The sequence below is a fragment of the Nylanderia fulva genome, unplaced genomic scaffold, assembly GCF_048542155.1.
Source record: "Nylanderia fulva isolate GAGA-0341 unplaced genomic scaffold, ASM4854215v1 Scaffold6, whole genome shotgun sequence".
Taxonomy (NCBI): domain Eukaryota; kingdom Metazoa; phylum Arthropoda; class Insecta; order Hymenoptera; family Formicidae; genus Nylanderia; species Nylanderia fulva.
The window spans coordinates 4,619,551-4,640,238 of record NW_028190698.1 but is presented as its reverse complement, the minus strand read 5'-3'; the positions used below and the strand labels follow the sequence as shown (position 1 = coordinate 4,640,238).

Genomic DNA, 20,688 nt, shown 5'->3' with positions numbered 1-20,688 from the left:
ATTCAATAAATTGACGTAAAAGTGTGAGAAACGTTTGTGCAATTAAACGAGATTTTCTACTTGTGCAGACGAGCACCAATAAATGTTCTGAGCATATTTAATATAATTACGCGATTTTAATTTATTTTCCAGAATTTTGACATTATCATTATCATGTACTTATTATCCTCATCGCAATTTTTGCAAATATTAATCGCTTTATAAAAGACTTAAATTATATAGCAAACATGTTTTTATAAATCGTTAATTGAAATTGCCTGATTATTCGTTTTCTCGTGAAAACTGTATCAACGTTTTCAAAAATGAAACATACAATCCGTCACATAATATGTAATTCTACATACATTAAAAGAATTGCTGGAATTATTTAACAATCTCTATAATCAATCTCTATAAAGAACTACATTTTGTTCATTAAGAAGTTATTCTGACTATATTGCAAAATATATATTAAAGTCACTTTATAGAATGATTATAAAATAAAATATAAATAAATAATATTAAAAATCAATTCTATAAGACTACTAAAAGCTATTGCGACTATACTAAAAGTATGTTTTGTGCAAAATCTAATAAACTTTCAATAAATTTAAAAATGTTAATATAAAACAGAGAGAAAATGATATTTTAAGCTTAAAATATAGAACAAAATTTCACGTAATAAACACAATTCTCAAACTAGTCATGAAAATATAACACGACATAAAATTAATGTAAATTTAAATATATACTACATTCGTACAGAAATAAAATAATGAAAAAGTATGAATGGTTATCAGAACTATTAGTCAGCTGCATGCATTTGTCACGATAATGGAGAAAGTAGTACACACACGAGAATAATACATAAGCATAACATAAATGTATGCTTGTGTATTATGTATGATAAGAACAAAAAAATTATGTCACTTCGCTCATTAATTTCTCCCTACTTTCTCCAATGTTTCAGCAGCAAAATAAACAGATTTGAATCATTATTGCTTAATCGAACAAAACGTGTCAATAACTAATCGCTCAAGCGTGTTTGATAAGCGTATCAAACTTCCGATGTCAATTGAAAGTGATCATTTTTTTAAAGCTCGCCTTTAGTGTCTTTCGGCTACTATTAATCAAGCGCGACTTTTTATTAATGTATTATTTGTGTCGTATTGCCGATCGCGAAATTAGAAAGGGCAGCTTGCGAGACTGTAGCATGGTTTTTGATTGAGGTGTAACTGTACCTCTTACGTGAACCATCTTGGGCAGTTCTGGCGGAGTGAATGTGGGGGGAGGATGGTGGTCGTCTGTAACAAACCACTACACATGTTAGCTACCCTAACTAATTACCTAAAGTCTAATTGCTACTCTATTGTTGGACGGTACTAAATCTGCGAATTAACTTCTAGAAGCAAAGTTCCGTTTCAGCGTCACGATAATTGAGAAATCATCACAACGGATTTTCATGGTACTTACTGAGAAAACATTGCAAAAAAATTATTTTTCTTACCTTGCGCTAAAATCTAAAATAATAACAAATTGTAAAAATATTAAAAATCTGTTCTATCGTAACTTAAACCATTGATTAAATTTATGGTATAATTTATATACAGTATAATTTAATATACAACATTAAATAATCGATATGTACATCGAATATGTAAAACAATTCAATGTAAAAGTAATATCAAGCTGAAACGGCCTTTCAGTATTGCTAATTAAATATGATCTATAATCACTAAAATTATAGAGAGACAAGTGCGTACTTTAAATTCTAACAATTAAGATACAGTTCGTGACAACGTGGACGAGTTGACGGAATGAGAGCAGAAGAGACATTTTATAGACATTTTAATTATTTTCGAAGCGTCTTCGTCCATATTGCGGGAACGTTATACGACATGATACTAAAGTCGTTCTACGATTATAAACGTGCAGTATGCCCAAACCATTTCTAGTTCATGCCGAAGACGACGCAAGTGAAGAAGACGCAACGATATCAATTCCTTCGTTGTTAACACACGAAACAAATTTTATTTTTATTTCTCATCTCAATACACGATACACACATAGAGCAATCCGTCGTCTCCACTTAACGCTACGGTGTTGTATCGTGTCCTACGCATGCAATAATATGACCTTACAGAGTGAATATTTACTCGGCATTATCAGTGCACGCTTTTGCATCCTCCGGGGAAGAGAGTTCACGTGCAAAACGACAAAGATTTTGCGAAAGCTCGAGAGGAATTGAAAGAGTGCATGAAAGAATTATAGAATTTCTCTACTAAAAGCGTAAGGAAAATTCTTTTTTTTTTTTTTTTAGGATAGAGAGAGGTGGCGGAAAAATGGATTCTGACGTTAGTTTCTCGTCAAGACGAGATGCGGCGATTGCGACCTGTGTCTATTTGCAACTGACATTATCGAGACCGACGGTGTGAGGCGAGTGGAAATATATAATATATTGCATGTGTGAAGCTCCACTTTAAGCGCACTTACTCGAGATCCGTTGAACAAAATAATATTACGCTAATTAGAGGTTGCGAACGTCGCGAGACACCCGTTTTCGCTCGAAAAGTCAAAGTTGATTCTCCTTTGACACGCTATTTCCAAGGAAACATTCTCGGACAGGAATTGCTCGAAGTGCAATTCTCTGTATTTCTCGACGTTCAAGATAAAATGTCAGATCGCCAAGAATTCTTAGCTTTCTCGGAAAGATACTATTAATGAAAACCAACAAAAAGACGAATTTCAATCGACAAATCAGCTACACGAGTTACACGACGAAACACATTGTGCAATATACGGAAATGTCTGAAAATTTTGAAGTATAAAGAAAGTATAAAAGGAAGTATAAAGAAATTAAACGGAATTTTTAAAATATCGCAAGAATTATTGTTAAATTTCACTGTAAGAGACTGGCTTTAAACTGAGTTATAATAAATAATATATGATTTTCTTTCATTTAATTACTGCGAAATTGTTTCGGATAATATTTCATAATTTTCTTCATTAAATCGAATGATATTTTTCAAGTTATAATTGGATTTCCTGTGTAATGCGCTACATTTAAGAACACAGGTTTTGCTCGTAACTCAATCTAGCAATTCGGCCCACTTGCAAGATCAAACGAATCGGAAAATGAAGGATAGATCAAGCGAGATGTTCGAGTAAACGTGCAAAAGGTAGCAAACGCTTCATCGATAGTTAGCGATGAACCTGTAGTATTATAGGTAGCGTTGCTATGTAAACTGATGGAAATTCGCGTTTGTTTAGCCTACGCTTCTACAAACGCGTTGCATCGCGTGCGCATCTAAATTGCGATTTCTCATTAACGCGATCGCGGCCGGATAGTACCATATAAACAATACATACGTATATATATAGAAGAGGAAATGCATAAATATATATTAAATATACACCCGCGCTTTGGCTAGACTTACTTGTGTACGAGAGATCTTCACCTATGCGGTAGTGGAGGAGACGAGGAGAAGATAGTTCGGACAGATAGACACATACAGAGAGTTAGTTAAAGAGTTTTGCTTGCGGATCTCGTGTTCTGTGATGAGCCCGCGTGCGCGCGCGCGTGTGTGCTTGTATTCCCGTATGCGAATTCGCGTATTTTGTATATTTATATATATATATATATATGTGCGTGTACATATATGTTGTACTTGAAGAGACATTTAATGCGACCGCTGATGTGCGTGTCACGTGTGTATGCATGAGTGTGTTTAGGCTCAAACGAGCAATGCAAGTGTGTATTGCAGCGTGTGAATTTACATGTCAATTAGAGTCGACATGTATCTTATTTATTTTCTCTTACGCGCGCATCGCTCACGTGTACTCGTCTATTCTACTAACATCGTGAAGATTTGTGTGGTGCTTTATTAACCGGCAAACACCGATCTGCTTCCGAAAAGGGGGACGGAAGAAAAAAAAAATAGTATGGCGATCGGACTGAAAACGAGCTGTCATCCGCGGGACAGCTCCGATGGCCAACATTTTTTTTTTGTTTTTATGGGGCAGAACACCCGTCGACATGCGCGCGACAGCGCGTTATTGCCGTCAATCCGAAGGGTATAACAACGTTCGTCCGACTGATTAATAATGCAAATACGCGGGATACGCGACATCGACGACGACGTGTTCGAAGGGTGTTCCGCGCAGATTCTCGTAACACATAGGTCAATTCCATACCCAGCATAATTAAGACTCATGATTGTCACGAGACGTCATTTGCTGCAACGTCGAGAATTATATATCGGAGAAATATAGAAACATATATATGTATATTTTTTTGTACAACGACGTTTACGAATTCTTTGGTATTCACGCGAGATTGTCTCTATTACAAAAACGAGTAAAAATCCACGTAATAAAGGGCTAATAGTATCTAAAAATATCTCTAATAAAAAATGACACTTCGAGTTATTAATAGATATATCGAACACACCGATGCAAGATTAACTGGAGGTAGTTTAAGACTCAAGGCAGTCACATCACGCCGGTTCTCAATTGAATTAATTTCATAATTCACTCACAACAATTACCATTGAGTAACATTGACAAACTTTCAGGAAAAACTACATTCAAAAAAACGACATTGATAGTAGTGTAATCTCGGTTGCAAAATAGTTAAGAACACCACACCAATAGGGACTCAAACACTAACGATGTTCTACGCTGGAGCCACTTATTAATCTGAACGAACTTTGGCAGATTAGCACAACGACATTAATTTTATTATTAAAATTATTAACGCGGAATATAAGTAAAAATAGGATAAATATATATATCTTGCATTAGTTATAAAAATCTCGGTGATATCAGTTTCGCACGTTGTGCTAGTCTTGATGAACATGTATTATATAGTAATCTTTTTGTTTGATCATTTTTCGTTATACAACTGCAGAGAATTTATCGACCTTGACGAGAAATTTATTAAGTATTTGAAAGAGATACGTAACAAAAATAATAAAAATTTATCATTACTATTATAATTATAAAAGTTATAAATATATATATTCGTTTTTTCTATAATTGTCAAGGTTTCGTTATCAAATCATTTTAAGATACAGCGACTTTGTATCACATTTTAATTTAGAAAATTTTGCTTTCTAGATGTTATATTCGTCAAATTAAAAAATGTTATTATTATTATTATACGAGATCATTATAAACACATGACCTTTGAGTCGAAGTTACTTGATATAAAAAATAGTAATCCGATAATACATTAACATTCAACAGACAATCTAATCTACAGATAATATAATAGTACATCATTGGTTTGAAATCATTGATTCGTATTATAGATTCACTAGCAATTTTGCACTTATATATGCTAAATAGATATCCATCCATCGTATATCGTTTATAAAAATAAAGGGAATATTGCTTCTCTTATTTTTTATTAATACAAATTGCAATTTTGTCAAGAAGGTTGAGATTTTTTCGAGTTAAAGGTCATGCCGCTTTTTTTTCGAATATTATAATCTCTCTTTTCCTTTCTTGTGTAATCACACCTCATTCGATGAATTTAAAATTTCGTATAAATCTCCGTATCGGGATTAAGATAAAAAAATGACATTTGGTACACAGTCTACACACGATACGTACTTGCTCTTCCAACCATTTGAACAGCTCGCACGCCTTTCCGGAATGTGGCCACTGCCCGAAGGGAGGAGAACCAGAGCTGTTAGTTGTCACACCAAAACAATGTCAACCTAGATGCGGGGGTCTCAACGGGTGTAGGGGATCTAAATCCGTTGTGCCGATCGATATGTCACGTTTAGTACTCAATGCGACTTATCTCTATCAGGGTCGGGTTATTAGAAATCCTTATACTTTCTCTACTTTTCAAGTCACATTCTCTTAATTGAAATTACTTTTATATACATATATATATATATATAAAATCAATATCTCTCTCGATAATTATATTTAATATAAATTGATTTATAAATCATACACGCGTATAATATTCAATTCGTATAAAAATTCGCTAGAAATAAATTCCCTCAAAAATCTGACACGAGAAAGAGAGAGAATGTCGAGGGCGCGTCGCTGATTTGATAAATCATGAATATATTCCCGTTTTTTGCGAAAATATCGTAGCTGCAACGTGACCTTCGATGGAGAGATTTATTATTAATACTGGTGTTACAACCATTGCATAATTTACTTCGGCCTACTGTGCGGATCGTAACATATAGAGATTATTATATCTGCGCTGTGCTGGTCGAGCTTCGTATATTCAGGAATATCTGAATATCGAAAACATCGTTTTCTCAGAAGTCAATATTGGTTTGCAGAGTGTCGGCGTTATTGTTGTGATGTTGGTGAGTGGTGTCAAATATGCTCGGATATGTGAGGGGGAAATGAGGTATTTTTAGCCAACGTGTGTTCGATAAACCCTGGGCATTGATTATCATCGTCCGTGTAAGCTGCATAAGCTCATGGTAAGCTTACGTCTTGGTGCTTTTTCTGGTTGCGTGCTGAATCCAATTAATCATCCGGCGCGCGCAGTTAGCGACATTGAAACTATATCACGGAAACGGAATTCCACGTGTGCACGATCAATATTTTACTGAATAACGCACTGCCGTAGTTTCTTTCCTGGCTATTAAAACACATTTTGAAGTTAAAAATAAGGAAAAAGGAACAACAACAACAACATGTGTCTAACAATATCCCTTGTGCTGTCAAAAATATGATTAAATTATACGTGGATTTTTCTAAATATTCTTCTAATCATAGATGCAAAATTATTCATAAACGTATATTCGAACATTGGCAAGATTCTCACAAGATGGACCTCTGTAACCATAATCTACTTTTGTTTTAATCAATATTGCATATAGCATATTAAATTAGATCAAAATTAATAGAGAAATTAATTAATGTCAAAAGTTTTACTGCAATAGCTTGATTTCAAAACAATTAATTATACAATTTATTACGCAAATGGCGCAATAGAAAAAAACGTTTTTCGAGAAAGTCGACAAATACATACTATATGTATATTGAAAAGATTATTAATTCATTTCTTTAACTTATGCTGATATTACTATAATATTATACTTGCTTAATAAGGCTCAAAACTTATAAATGCATGATTTTTAGGATGATAACTTTTACGAAAAACGTTCAATTTGTGCAAAAACACAATGCATACTTTTATATATTAATTATATACAAGGTGACCCAAAAAAGTAATAATGTTAAGTACGCTCAATATATACTACAAATACAGACTAAATGGCAAAATGTATATATAGAATATATAATTTTGGGTAACCTTGTATATACAAACAGAGATGCATCCCAGTTTCAAATTGTCACGATCATTATCTCAACGATGCAAACACGTTTCTGGCTAAAGTAGGGAGTGAACCTTTGTGCACGACATATGAATAACATGCGTGATAATTTGAAACTGGTGCGTTATACAAATTATATCAATAAAAAGTCCATTGTAAGCACACTGAAACAACAGTTAAGAACGATAATTGTTAGCAAGCCTGAAATACGGTATGAGCAAACTCGTCGATTGGTGTTAGGTGGCAGGCCATTGAACGTTAGTGAGGACACAAAATATATATACGGCTCGGGGCAACGTGCAAGAATGCGTTTCTGCGCGGAAGCGACCACTGTATTTGTACTTGTGATGATACGAAGCTAAACGTTACGCAATAATTCATTAATTTGCGACCGTCTCCGCTTCTTCATCCAACCGGCGTGCTTGTTACTCGGCCTCGGCCCATGTGTCGAAGAAGAGGAAGAAGCGGCCAACAATGTTAGTGCTACGTAACGTAACTGTATATGCTGCTATTCAAAGAGGACGATAACTCGCTCAATGCCATCTCAGCTCTAGCGAAAGCCCAACAATAAACATTACGAATCGAACGGATATCCAAGTGGGATGAATAGGTATCGCATACGGGTATTGTGGAGTAAGTGCATGTGATAAGTGAGACGAGAATAAGTCCTCGTCGGTCTGGCTCTTACATATTCGGTATCACTTACACCATCTTACCTCGTTAAACCTATATTAGGCCCACTTGGCTCTGCCGGACGCGGAAATATTTCATAATAATATTGAGGATAAAGCGCTTCAACTTGTTGCCGATAAAGCAATTCAACTTGTTGCTGATATAACATTTTGAATACGCGAATAGAAAGTATATCGAGTCTGGCAGAACGTATTTTGTCAGAATAACAAACGTAAATTAAATAGACAGTCAAAAGTTGCTAAATCATCTCTCGACAACTCGATGATTATTCATTTAAAGCATTCAGGTCGCGAATACGTTCATTTATACTGACAAATTCTCGCAAAAGCTGCGACAAGTGGATATGCATATATAGGGAGAGGATGGAACAGGAAGCCGGAAACAGGCATACCGTCGAGGTAACTGCTGTAGGCAGTGTTTCCCTTCACCATGCCGGTCTGCATCATCATCATCCCCACATCTGTAAAAATCCAGCGATCGACCCGGACACGGGTTTGTGAGTTACGAATAAATGAACAGACATCGTATATACATGGGGGGAAAAAACATGAAATGGCTGGTATTCACGGCGCATTCTTTTAGTAATAACAAAAAAATTGCGGAATTCGTATGTGCACAATAAATTGTACGTGTTTTTTTACATATGCAAATACAGCACCAAAAATCCAGACTTATCACGTGAGAAAATACTCGATATATAATATTATGTAAAAATTCAATGAATAAAATTTTTGCTCATTTTTTAAAATAAATATATACAATACAATTATTCCGTATGTAGCAACATTACGATAAAATAATAGAAAAATTGATAACTCGGCGTTAATCCACGTACGAATTCGCGCACGATATTAATCACAATATGTATATATGTTTAATCACAAATATATGTACATCCAAGAATATGTAACGCTGAAAAAAAACCAGAAAATCAGCTCGCACATCGAGGCGAGTTACCTTCGACAAGTCTTTCCTTGTCAGATCCGTCGGAGATTCTTGTAAAGCCTAAAACGATCGGATTAAAATGTCAATCGCGATTGGACCGATCGTAGGTACTCTCCCGGTGAGATCCAGGTACCGGGGAACAACGTTGATTGCCCAGGGTTTAGGGTATTACCGTTCCTGAATGCGGACAAGACTGATCGTGATTGAGCGATAAGTCGCTCCACTCGGGGGAGATCTCATGTGGATATATATATACATATATATATATATATATATATATATATATATATGGTTGTGTGTACGTGGTCGTGTACGAGTGTACGAACCCGAATGCGATATGTCGCGGGTGACATGGACGGAATTGTCGGCGGGGGACGACCCGGGGATCTAGCCGATGTGCCAGAACGGCATGACGAGGTCTCGTCGTTCGTGGGACAAATAAGAAATGCTCCTGTCGTCGGCGCACCACCGGACGGTCCAATTTTACGGCGATTCGAGAGAACGAGAGAACGAGACGTCCGGCGAACGTGAATACGGCGAAGATGCGCGACTCGATCGCGGCCGATCGATCGGCGAGGAGTCTCCTCGATATAACACAGCTAGCACGTTGAGAAAGAAAGAGAGAGAGAGAAAGACAGAGAAAGGGAGAGTGTGAGAGAAAAAGTGAAAGCTGGCACACGATCGAAGGGGGTAGTTTTTTTCGGAGAAAAGAACGGAGACAGCGAGATATAAGAGATAGAGGATGAAGACAGACAGTGATTGAGAAAGAAGCTGTCATTAACCATTAATTAGTTGGCATAAACGGGTCCGAATCCGGGAGCTAGTTCATGCATGCAAGGCGAGCGAAAGAGGGAGGTATACACTAGTTAGTGCAGACTAATTTTCGTTCTCGGTCAGGTGGACATGCGCCAACTGACTGGGACTATCGGGAATTACGTGTTGAGTCGGTACTTCATTTTTCACGTCACTTTTATCGCGCGAAGAGACTTTTTCCTCGAAACGAAATATATATTGATCATATTCAACGGGTTGCGTAACACGCGGAGCGACTTGACCTTCCCGAATAATAGATACGAGATAAATTTTTCACTCTTTGCCGACAACAGCACGAGATCTCGGCAAACTCTTTTCGAGGAAAATAAATGACATGACGGTGAAAAACGAAAAAGTACCCGATTGTCGCATCGTCTTGGAAAAATTGTATCTTGCAATAATGATTAAAGATGCAATCATTATATATTGATCATCATCGTTATTATGATAATCATCCTCATAATCATCACCTTGGCTTGCAAGAGATTGATTAATGTGGGAGGCATATATGTACCGATAAGACACTGAGAGAGATAGAGACAAAGAGAAAGAGAGCGAGAGAGAGAGAGTGAGAAAAAAAGAGAGATAGAAAAGAGAGAGAGAGAGAAATTAAGAAAGAGTATAACTTAACAGAAGGATAATTAGATAATCGCAAGGCGCGAAAAAACAGAGTCTTAATATAGAGGCAGAACAGTAGACGGTACAGTCAAATGATTATGAGCAGCGAGCCATTAGTTGATGTTTGGCGAATGAAGGGATTGGATCAAGAGCCAAGATCGTATATAAAATAGATAATAAGAGATAAAAATAAGAGTGTTAAGAGAATAGTTACAGATGATAGTAAAGTACCAGACTTATAACGAACGAGTGTGAGAGACGTTACCTAAGTCCCGGCCCCAGGAGCGCTGCTGCTGCCCCACTAGATCATATATCACAATAGGATAGTCACAACCGTGTCACTTCGTTAATAGTCGCATTTATTACTGCTATCGCGCTTTCAAACGAAGGTAAAAAAGAAGTAAAAGAGGGTGAACCGGCAAAATACCGGAGTGTGATGGAGGGAGAAGAAGAGATATAAAGAGAGCTTTCCTACGTGATCCGTTCGCATTTATACGTTATTTTACATATCGAGACGTTTATTAATTTTGCGAGTCACATCGATGGCAATAATGCAACACACTCTATCGATATCGATCGACAGAGAGAATGGATATATAGAGATAAACTGCGCGTAGGACTCGCAATGCTATTCAGAGATCGAGCGCGTTTCTATGTACATCTGTGTACAGTTATATATGTTAGCTATATAAACATATGTATATAATAACCGGCGAGAGAGAAGATCGAATATTATTTAGGCAGTAAATTTGGCAAGAATCGAAAGAGACTGTTGTAAAGGATCACTGGGCTAGAAAGACTTACAATTTTTGCACTTGCACTTCTTGATCAGAGTCTCGTCTTTAATATCGTCGTGGCATGCTTTGCAATAGAACCACGCCCTGAAAATAAACAGAATAAACACGATTAGTCGTATAAATTAAAAAGCAAAATATATTATTTACATCTTTATTTATTTGAAGGAGAATAAAACTGAAATATATATTTGCGAGACAGAGTAATTTAATAAAAATATAAATAATTAAAAAAAAGATGACGCAAAATTGTTCTATACATTGAATACTGCTTGATGTCGACGGTAAATAATAAATCTTAATAAAGTTAAGTGAAGAATGTCTAAAAAACAAATTTTTGATTTAATTTTAATAATATTTAAAAATATATTCTTACCGTTTCACTTCGTCAGCAGATTGAGCAATGAAGAATCCCTGAGTATTTGCAACGATCTTGGCACCACGTGGGTTAATCGAGATTTTACTGTCGGAGCCTCCTTCGCCCTTTATTTCGATGGCCAGTAGTAGAAGCTTCAGTTTGGTGAAGCACAACCTAGGACGAAGTCATACGTAATATTTGATATCTCGTAAGTATATCAATTATACATTAAGCTAGAAAGTTTGCATACATTTTGCTTGTTTTTATATGATACACTTATGGACATATACAAGAAAATAATTTTTAATTATAATAAGCAAATAGAATTATAAAGATAAAACGTCATTGATAATGAGTTGCGTATAAATAAATGTAATAATGTGCGGTAATCTAAGTAGAGCATTCTATGTGTAATATAAAAATTTTATAGCGAGATAAAATATCAATTATAATATATATATATATATATATATAATAAATATCTACGAAATAATATTAAGTATATTTAAAGAGCAAATTTTTATAATACAATTATTACAAACCATTTCTAAGAAAATAAAAGATCAGGAATTAATTACTTAAGAAACTCAACTCAGTATCGTACGCATTAGGTAAACAATAAAACTTGAATTCGTAAAAACAAATACTTTTGCTTCTTATAAGAAACCATCTTGGATTATACTGAAAATTTAAAAAAATTTTTAGGAAATATTTTATATACAAAATTTATACAAGTTCTATAACGAACTCATTTGTGTAGGCGAGAGTATCTATATACGAATACAAGCTTCATTCTTTACAGGAAAATATAATTAAATGCAAACGTAGCATAAAGTATTTTCATCTGATTATATTTGATTGCATAATAAAATACCTATTAAATAAAAATTGCGGCAAATAAAATTTGCCTACATTAAAATGCTTATTTATTATTCATAATTTATACAAAACATTAAGTTAAAAGTTATTAAAAATGATAATCTCTATCATTATACTTAATCTTATATTATTTAATTTTAATTTTTCATACTTTATAAACTTCGTTCAGCATTATTAATTGACAAATAATGTGATTTAGTAAAATATGTGTGCACATCCACAACATAACGGAACATTGATCGCGAGCAATACAGGGATTTGTTTTATTTCAAATATAGAAATATTTAAATTTACATCGCTCGTTTATTAAAATATATTAATAAATTAAATTTTATATATATCAATGTCCCGTTATACAACCTTGGTGATAACACTGAATGCTCATTAAACAATCATGCAAGGGGGATGCATTACACATTGATGAATTAACTCCAAGCGATCGTGCAGGAAAGTCTTACATAAACGCGATTCATTACTTATCTAATAATACGAGCCGAAGCATGCCAAGATAGATCAAAAGTTTCTATCGCTCTCTATAGGCTATCTATTACGTTCTAATTTCCTAATCTAGTTCAAAGTTCCAGAAGGCATTCAGGAGATCCGGTCTCATCCGTATAAGGATCCAACAGATCGACAGCTAACGTTGGACAAGCATTTTAAAATATACGATTATACATATGAGATAAGGCGTAAAAAGATAATAAAAGTATTTATATTATATTCAAATTGTAAAGATTGCTCTCTTCTTACAAGTAGATCTCTCACACACGCAAACCAAATAATGGCGATAATCCAAGTGTGCGCATAAAAATAAAAAGAGAAAAACTTAAAAGAATTATATAGCTATCTGCCTCGCGAATAATTTCGCGAATGTAATTCACTGATCTCTACATTGACTATGCAATATGTAGCTAACAAATTGCATGTGTGATTGCTTCTATTTGCAGATATTTTGATTTAAATTCATTTCTGTTTAACAAATATTTAATTATTGCTTATTTTATCATATGCATACAATTTTAAATTTCTTTGCAATAAATTATCAAATACAAAATCTGTTAGAATAAATTAATAATTCGCGTGAAAATCTTCAAATTTTCAAAAGCTAATAATATGCAGAAGCTATCGCTATTGCGATATTTTTATAAACAAAAGTGCTGACAATTTGTCAGTGTAGAGCAAGTTAAAAAATAGCAAAATTAAAAAATCAGAGAGATCAATGATGCAATCTTAACTGGCGAATACGGTGCAATTCAGACGGTTGAGAAAGGATATTAATAAAACGGCATATTTACTTTGCCGAAATTTCGTAATTTTTTGGCTGTAAAACGATTTCTCGAATAACATTTATTACGACAATTTATTATGTAATTTTGTCCCGATTTAAGAGATATCCATTTTATCTATATATTTTTGAACTGTATGTATTAAAGGCCTAATATTTTTTTATAATATTTCGTTTTCATTGCAAGAACATATCGTATCGATATGGAAAGAAGATGTGCCTGTTTGTCTTATAAATATATGTTCCCTAATTAAATATATTGTAGCGTGTATAGTGATTTGCAATCGAAATAAAATATGTATTTAATTCTTACAATAATGTAAGAATTATGATACGTCATGATTTTCCTGTATTTACTTGATATCTTTATAGTGTACTTTAACACAGCTTTTATTTTTGTAATAAGATGTAAGTAAATAAGATTCGCAGAAACAAATATTTCTGTTGAAAAGTATAAATTATCTTTGGTAAATTTTTTATAAAGTACAAATTTTTAATATTTTTTTTTATTTTATAGATGTAAGATATTTCTTTAAAAAGATGTGACTAATTCTGATTGCAAGTCGCTATATCTTTATTGTGTGTGTGTCTCAGGATCAGCGAGCAGATATCTATAGAAATATGTTAGTTATTCGCAGAAAGCGATATCCTTCATAATTTTCGCAAGGACAAAATTGCGAGCTCGATTATAAATTTAACAGTGCTTACTAATACATATTTAATCGGCAGAGATACGATCGATATTCACCCGTATATTTCTCCAATAACCTGTGTCAATGTGTTACCAAAATAAGTTTCACATACTTTTACATGGTAAGGAGCAGCAGGCATGCGTGTACAAAGAACGCGCTTTTGTTAAGAGAAGATTAGAACGCTACATCTAAGAACACACACCATGACAAGGATACGGACATTATTGACAAAAAAACAAAAATCTTGCCCGCGTTATGGTAAAAAAAAAAGTATTTATATAAAAATATTCAAAAATATACAATATCTAAATTGAGATAGTTCTTTTTTGTTTTCTCGATAAAATCAAAATCTGAAAAAAGACACGCACGTACGCTTCTTTCTCATTTCGTCTCACGTTGCGCCGTAAAGAAAAAAATTATTGTGGCATTGTCGAAGCGAAATGCACGATTTATTGGGACGAATGCGGATTTTGCAACGATTCTCTTTCACATACATATGTCTAATCGTAAGTAATTAAAATTTACAAGAACAACTGCCGGTCACGATATTGCGCGAGCCGATTTAAGATTAAAAGTCTTCAAGGTCCTCAATTAAGTCCTATTCGTGACATTTAATGGATACGATTCACGCAAACTTCGTAATTTAAGTCCCTTAATTACTATTGGGAACAGTTTCCACGCGATAATGGAATAATCGCGAAAAAATGTACAACCGATCGAGTAGAAAAAAAGCAAATAAAATAAGAAAGTGTTGAGAAAAGGCAGAAAAGAGAAAGGACTCGTACCTACGGGTCGCGTAAACGAAATCGAGCTGTGAAAGGATTAAGCAACGCGCAATTCCAATCTCGATATCAATTGTTCCGTAAAATAGTGTCGAGATATAGGGAACACACGATCGGCGGTCTCGATACGGTCGTTAAAATCGTTCCCGACAGGAACATTTTCGGAAGCGCGCTTATTCGCACGCGAATCGCGTGCTTCGGGACGCGATTTCCAGCAATTTCCGCGAACCCGAACATTTAAAACACTTTCGTTTCCGCGCGAGCCGATTCCCTGGTTGCCAATCAAGCGTTCCAATTATACCGAGCACGATCGGTCCCGGCTTTTGATGCGGCTACGGCAAAGTCCGCATTCGTTCCTCTGTTATTATATTTCTCTACTTTATTTCTACGCAATTCACAAAAGTCTGTGCAGAATTTCGAGCAGAAATTCGAACATAAAAGTCAAAAAATGATTGAGAAAATGAGATCGGGGTACGATCATCGAACGGAGGCAAAGAGAGAAAGAGAGAAAAAGTGAATGGATTTATACAGCTCAAAACTGGACTACTCTACGCAAAATCCAAACGAAAGGAGATGGACAAAGACAAATATGACATAAGAACTAGTAAAGAAAAAGATCGTTCAAAGACTAAAAAAGACCGAGGGGAGATATATATAATATATATACGTTCTCATGGCATATAGGTATATGTAGTGACATATTTTTCAGTATCACAGAATAGTTCAATGTGGTTAGTAATTCGTGAGACGAAGATATATAAGACAAAAAGAGAGAAAAAGAGATAGAAGGAAAAGAAATTAGTAACCAAGTGTATTAGATATTATAGTATGTTTCTGTATTGTATATGTATACATCGCTTTTTCGTCCTATGAATGCTGTATGATGGTCCGTATAATTGTCAATGTATATATGTATGTGTCGCGTGACTGGGGTAAGTATCTATTCGGTATACGTTTATGTGTGTGACAGCCATTGGCAGCGAGAACTTACTCGCTGGCTTGGGGAAATGTCATCCCGGTAAAGGACGGGGAGAGGGTTTCCGTGTACATCTCGCAGCCCGTGCCCTGCAGGTAATCATTCTGCCACGCCTGTGTGTCCGGCGACTGAAACACCAACCAACCAAGCCCGACGTCATCATACTTTCATAATCCACGTGCGCCGAGGCCTTCCCCTCGACGAAAAGTAGCAGCTCCGCAAGAGCTGCTACTCTTCGCGGAGGAAACTGTAATGGGATGTTTTATTTTTCGCGTTTCGTAAGCGCGAAGAAATTTTTTTTTATTTTTTTTTAACAACGCGCCTATCTCTAAAAAGTTCGCCTACAATGCAGCGCTAATCTTAATCCTCGAAAAAAAATCAATTCTGCAAAAAAAGTCTGATTAGATTGTTTTTTCTCTATACAGAGTCGGATCCTAAAGCCTGGACAACACAAAAATATAAAGGATGTCTGAAAGATTTTCGTTTGATAATATCAAAGGATATCGTATCCTTTAGAGACATTCTTGTATCTTTTATAGATTGGTGTTGCCAGGAACCATTTGCGCAGGTATTCGGAAGTGCTCGGATGGTGATTTGGCGAGTGGCGCAATCCGTATCATGTCGATGCACGACTACCATGCATGATGATGCATCTCGCAATTATGGCGACCGACCGGAGAGTAAGAGTTATTATCACCGTTCCCGAAACGAACGACCAACGGTAATGATCAAATTCCAGAAACCGTAATTCCGGGGGCGAGCACGCGGGCATACTCACTCACACTCACTCTGTAGCTGTACGTGTGCATATTCGAGTCTCGCACATACACACTGATCTCTTGCAAATTTGCAATTCTGTCTCTCCCATCAATCTCAACGATTCATCGATTGATCGAGACCTGAACCTTTCTCCGCATTTTCCTTCCTTTAGTTAGACTTCATCGGTTTTGCGCAAGCCCTTCACACAGTTATATTCTTGTTATAATCCTTTCATATAGCATGTAGCAGAGCTCTAAAGTATGCTAAGTATTCTTTCATTAAACAAGAAGGATGACAAGAACGACACTTCTTCGATTTGTTTCTCGAGCTACTACTTCGTTGTTTTTTATGTGAAGCAAGACAATAATTCAAAGTTTCCAAAGTGTTCTAAATTCATAGTACAATATTTTTATCGACATGCTTTATCTTCTGGCATTATTTGTTACAATCTAGCAAAAATGATTAAGGAACTTGCGTAAACATAATTAAAGTATAATTAATAGTTTTTGAAAAATATTGTTTATCCATTTAATTTCTATTTCAGAAAATACTTTAAAAAGAAATTTGAACGTTGCCAGAGCTTTTCATTTGTACGAAATCGCAGTGCGGAAATCGCAAATATACGAATTGTATGTGTTCGAGAGAACATGTTTATCAAATAACCACCGTGACAGTAAACACGTTGCTGCTTAATTGACAATAAAATTTAGATCAAAGGATTGTTCTATGAATCTCCACCGATGGCAAGATAATCTGGCCACCGTGTTTACTTGGAACGTCCGTCCGCCACTATGCCGGTTTGTCGAAGTTTCTAGCCTAGTTCCAAGCTAGAAACTCCAAAACAAGAATAGGATGGAAGGATGGAAATAACTCTCTAACAAGATCAGAGTCGTTCTCCACTCCCTCCCCTTTCCTACCGTCCGCTGTTAATTAATTGTTATTGTTACAAGTCTCTCAAAGTTACATGTAATATATATCAATTGCAGAGAAGGGTGAAAATACAGATACGTTACTGAAGCGATGAAGGGGTGGTTTACATCGATTAGGTGTAGCACAGATATGGTTTTATACAATATAATAGACACATTTATGTATCATATTGTAATATGTATATACATATATGTATATATGTATATATGCGCGGAGATTCGCTCCGTTTATACATACATATGTATATATCTGCGTGTGTATATTTCTACACTCATATATGTATATACTTTATATATGTATATACGTTTACGTATATAGCGGAGTGGAGCGTAGTGAGAGACATAGGCGAGGCGAAGCTTCATCCCTTTTTTTTATTTTGCCTTCCGATTCAAGAGACCGTGGACCTCTTTCGAGTGGCTTTATTGTAATTGCGATAACGAGGCGCGAAATGGACAAGCGTGACTGAGAAATATAGATGGCAATTTTCGTTATTCTCATTCAAAGAAATTCCTCTCGCTCGAGCATTCCACGAGAGATTCTATCTAGACAACAGAGTTACGCGATGAAAACCACAAGAGTTTTGTTCGTGTCTTACAAGAAGGAGTAGAAGAGCCATCCGTTTTCCATAAACTTTTTGCACGACTGCAGAGGAACTCGGCGCAAGTCGAATGAATGAAATTGTTTTAACTCGCCTGTTGAAATAAGTTTAAGTTTGCTCTCTGTAGTTATAACATTAAAATAACTTGATATACGTTGAAGATCTTTGTTTGATTTTATACTTAATTTCTGGAATTGTCTATATCAAGAAAGATTTAACGAGCCAAAACATTTAATGTAATACTCCCGGAAATATGTTAGGTATATACGTATAAAAAATGCTAACAATAATTTTATAAATTCAGTTTATAAAAGCTACTCTAAATAAAATTTTTATTGTTCTATGAAATTTATTGTTTTCTTTCTTCAGCTTACATATTTGAAAAGGAAACGATATCGATTGTTGCTCGTAAAAATATCTTTCCTACCATTATTTAATTAATTATTGAAAAAACAAAGTCTAATAAAAGATAATAAGACGACGTAGCTCATGAAACTACCTTATCTAAGTTTCTAATTTTGAATCCCTCTGCATTAAAGCGCAATATACAACGCAAAAAGTCCATAAAAATAGCGGGAGACCAAGTCCCCTACTTTTTCTCGTTAGACGACAAAATCGATCGCCGTGCCACGTGTTCGCTACGTCACTCTGGCTGGAAAAAGCATGAATTAAAAATAATCACACGCGCGTCACAACAGCATTATGCGGAATTAGCGATTGTTTTGACGATTCCGTACGTCTCCCGATCGCGGTTTATCTCGTAACCGCGCGCAAGAAGAAAGAAACGACATCACTATGACGGAGCACACACAGGGGAGCGCAAACACGAGATCAAACAGGATAGAGCGATGGCGATCGAACGATGGATATTGCCGCCATAGCCAAATAAACGCTCGGTCCCGTCTCTTGAATCAGATATGCGCGTATTCTGCTGGATGTTGGCTTAGTCCGTGGACCGACTTACTCAGTGGCTTTCGCAAAGGGCATTCCAATGAAGGTAGGGCTCAGTGTCTCGGTGTACATCTCCATTCCGGTTCCACGTAGGTAGTCATTCTGCCAAGCCTGCATATCGGGCGACTGGTACCAATCAACCAACCATTTCTAAATCACACGCTCCTATGCATGTACGGATTGTGCGCGTATGTCCACAGTGAGGTGCTCGTGTCCGACTAATTCCGGACGTGTCATAATGTTACGTGACGTGACGCGACGCGCAAATCTCGCGAGCCGCTTCCGCGTTTGCATTATCCGTGATTTCGCCCACCGTGCGGAATGACGTGCAAGAGAATTTTACGAATAACGAGACGAAAATTTAGCAGAAATTACTTTATCGAATTATGGAGATACATATATCTGCCAGTGCTTTTGAATCCGAGTGATCGCGAGATCTCAATTTCGCGAAAAGTACGATGACGTAAGGTCTTTTATTTTTTTGTTTTCGCGATCACTGTGAACAGCCTAATCAAAACCTATACGAGGAATGGCGTTCAGACATGCATAGATTAAAACGGCAGGTGGACTGCCGGAGAGCGACGATTTACTGACCGTCTTGAAGGAACGCATCGCGAAGAGGTTGGCCATCATTGTGCTGAAGCCAGGAGCGAGGCAGGATTGCGCGATGAAACCTAGTTTCAACTTCCGCCAGGCAAATGACGTCGTCACCCTGCTTCCAATCCCACGATGGAATGTTTAGTAAGTAGGCCTGGAACACGCGATTCGATTGACGGGATAAGAGATAGTCGTATATCTTCGATAAAAACATATAATGTTGCGAAAAAAAGCAACACAACAGAAAATATCTAATCCTTGGAATAGATGTATAAATCAAAGAAAATTCTCGGTAAAACAAGTTTTGAAAAAGAATTAACGTCAACATGTATTGTTAAATCCCATTCTCTGTTCGTGAGTACAGAATTTATTTCCTGTCTGGATGGCGGTTACCTTGTTATGATACTGCATTAATTGAATGATAACGCGAATGTCATCCGAGTAGTTCTTGATGGAGATGACGCGCATGATGTTCGCCGCGTCTTCTGCGTCCGGATCCTGGCAGTATTTGTTCGCCAGTACCAAACACGCGTCCGCTTCGTGTACCTAAAAAGCATCGAGAACATTCATTTCCATTATCGTTCGTTGCTGAAATTTTGTAGTCAATTAATAGATAGGAAAAATGTATATTGGGCAGGACGTTGGTCTCAAAGCGATAGCAAAATAGAGATTGCTCTCTGAGCGTATATACTCGAAAAATAGAATGGAGCAAGGAGAAGT

At 35.9% G+C, this 20,688-nt stretch overlaps 1 protein-coding gene across 1 annotated transcript in view; it reads right to left on the bottom strand.

Annotated features, from left to right (window-relative positions):
• slo (calcium-activated potassium channel slo) overlaps nt 1–20,688 on the bottom strand; it is a 101,453-nt gene that overhangs the window by 13,186 nt on the left and 67,579 nt on the right. Inside the window, 10 exon segments of the mRNA XM_085487732.1 lie at nt 1,221–1,283; nt 3,417–3,437; nt 5,596–5,646; nt 10,633–10,668; nt 11,172–11,248; nt 11,538–11,693; nt 16,149–16,261; nt 19,966–20,055; nt 20,057–20,122; nt 20,362–20,514. Coding sequence (XP_085343858.1) covers nt 1,221–1,283; nt 3,417–3,437; nt 5,596–5,646; nt 10,633–10,668; nt 11,172–11,248; nt 11,538–11,693; nt 16,149–16,261; nt 19,966–20,055; nt 20,057–20,122; nt 20,362–20,514 — 826 coding nt within the window.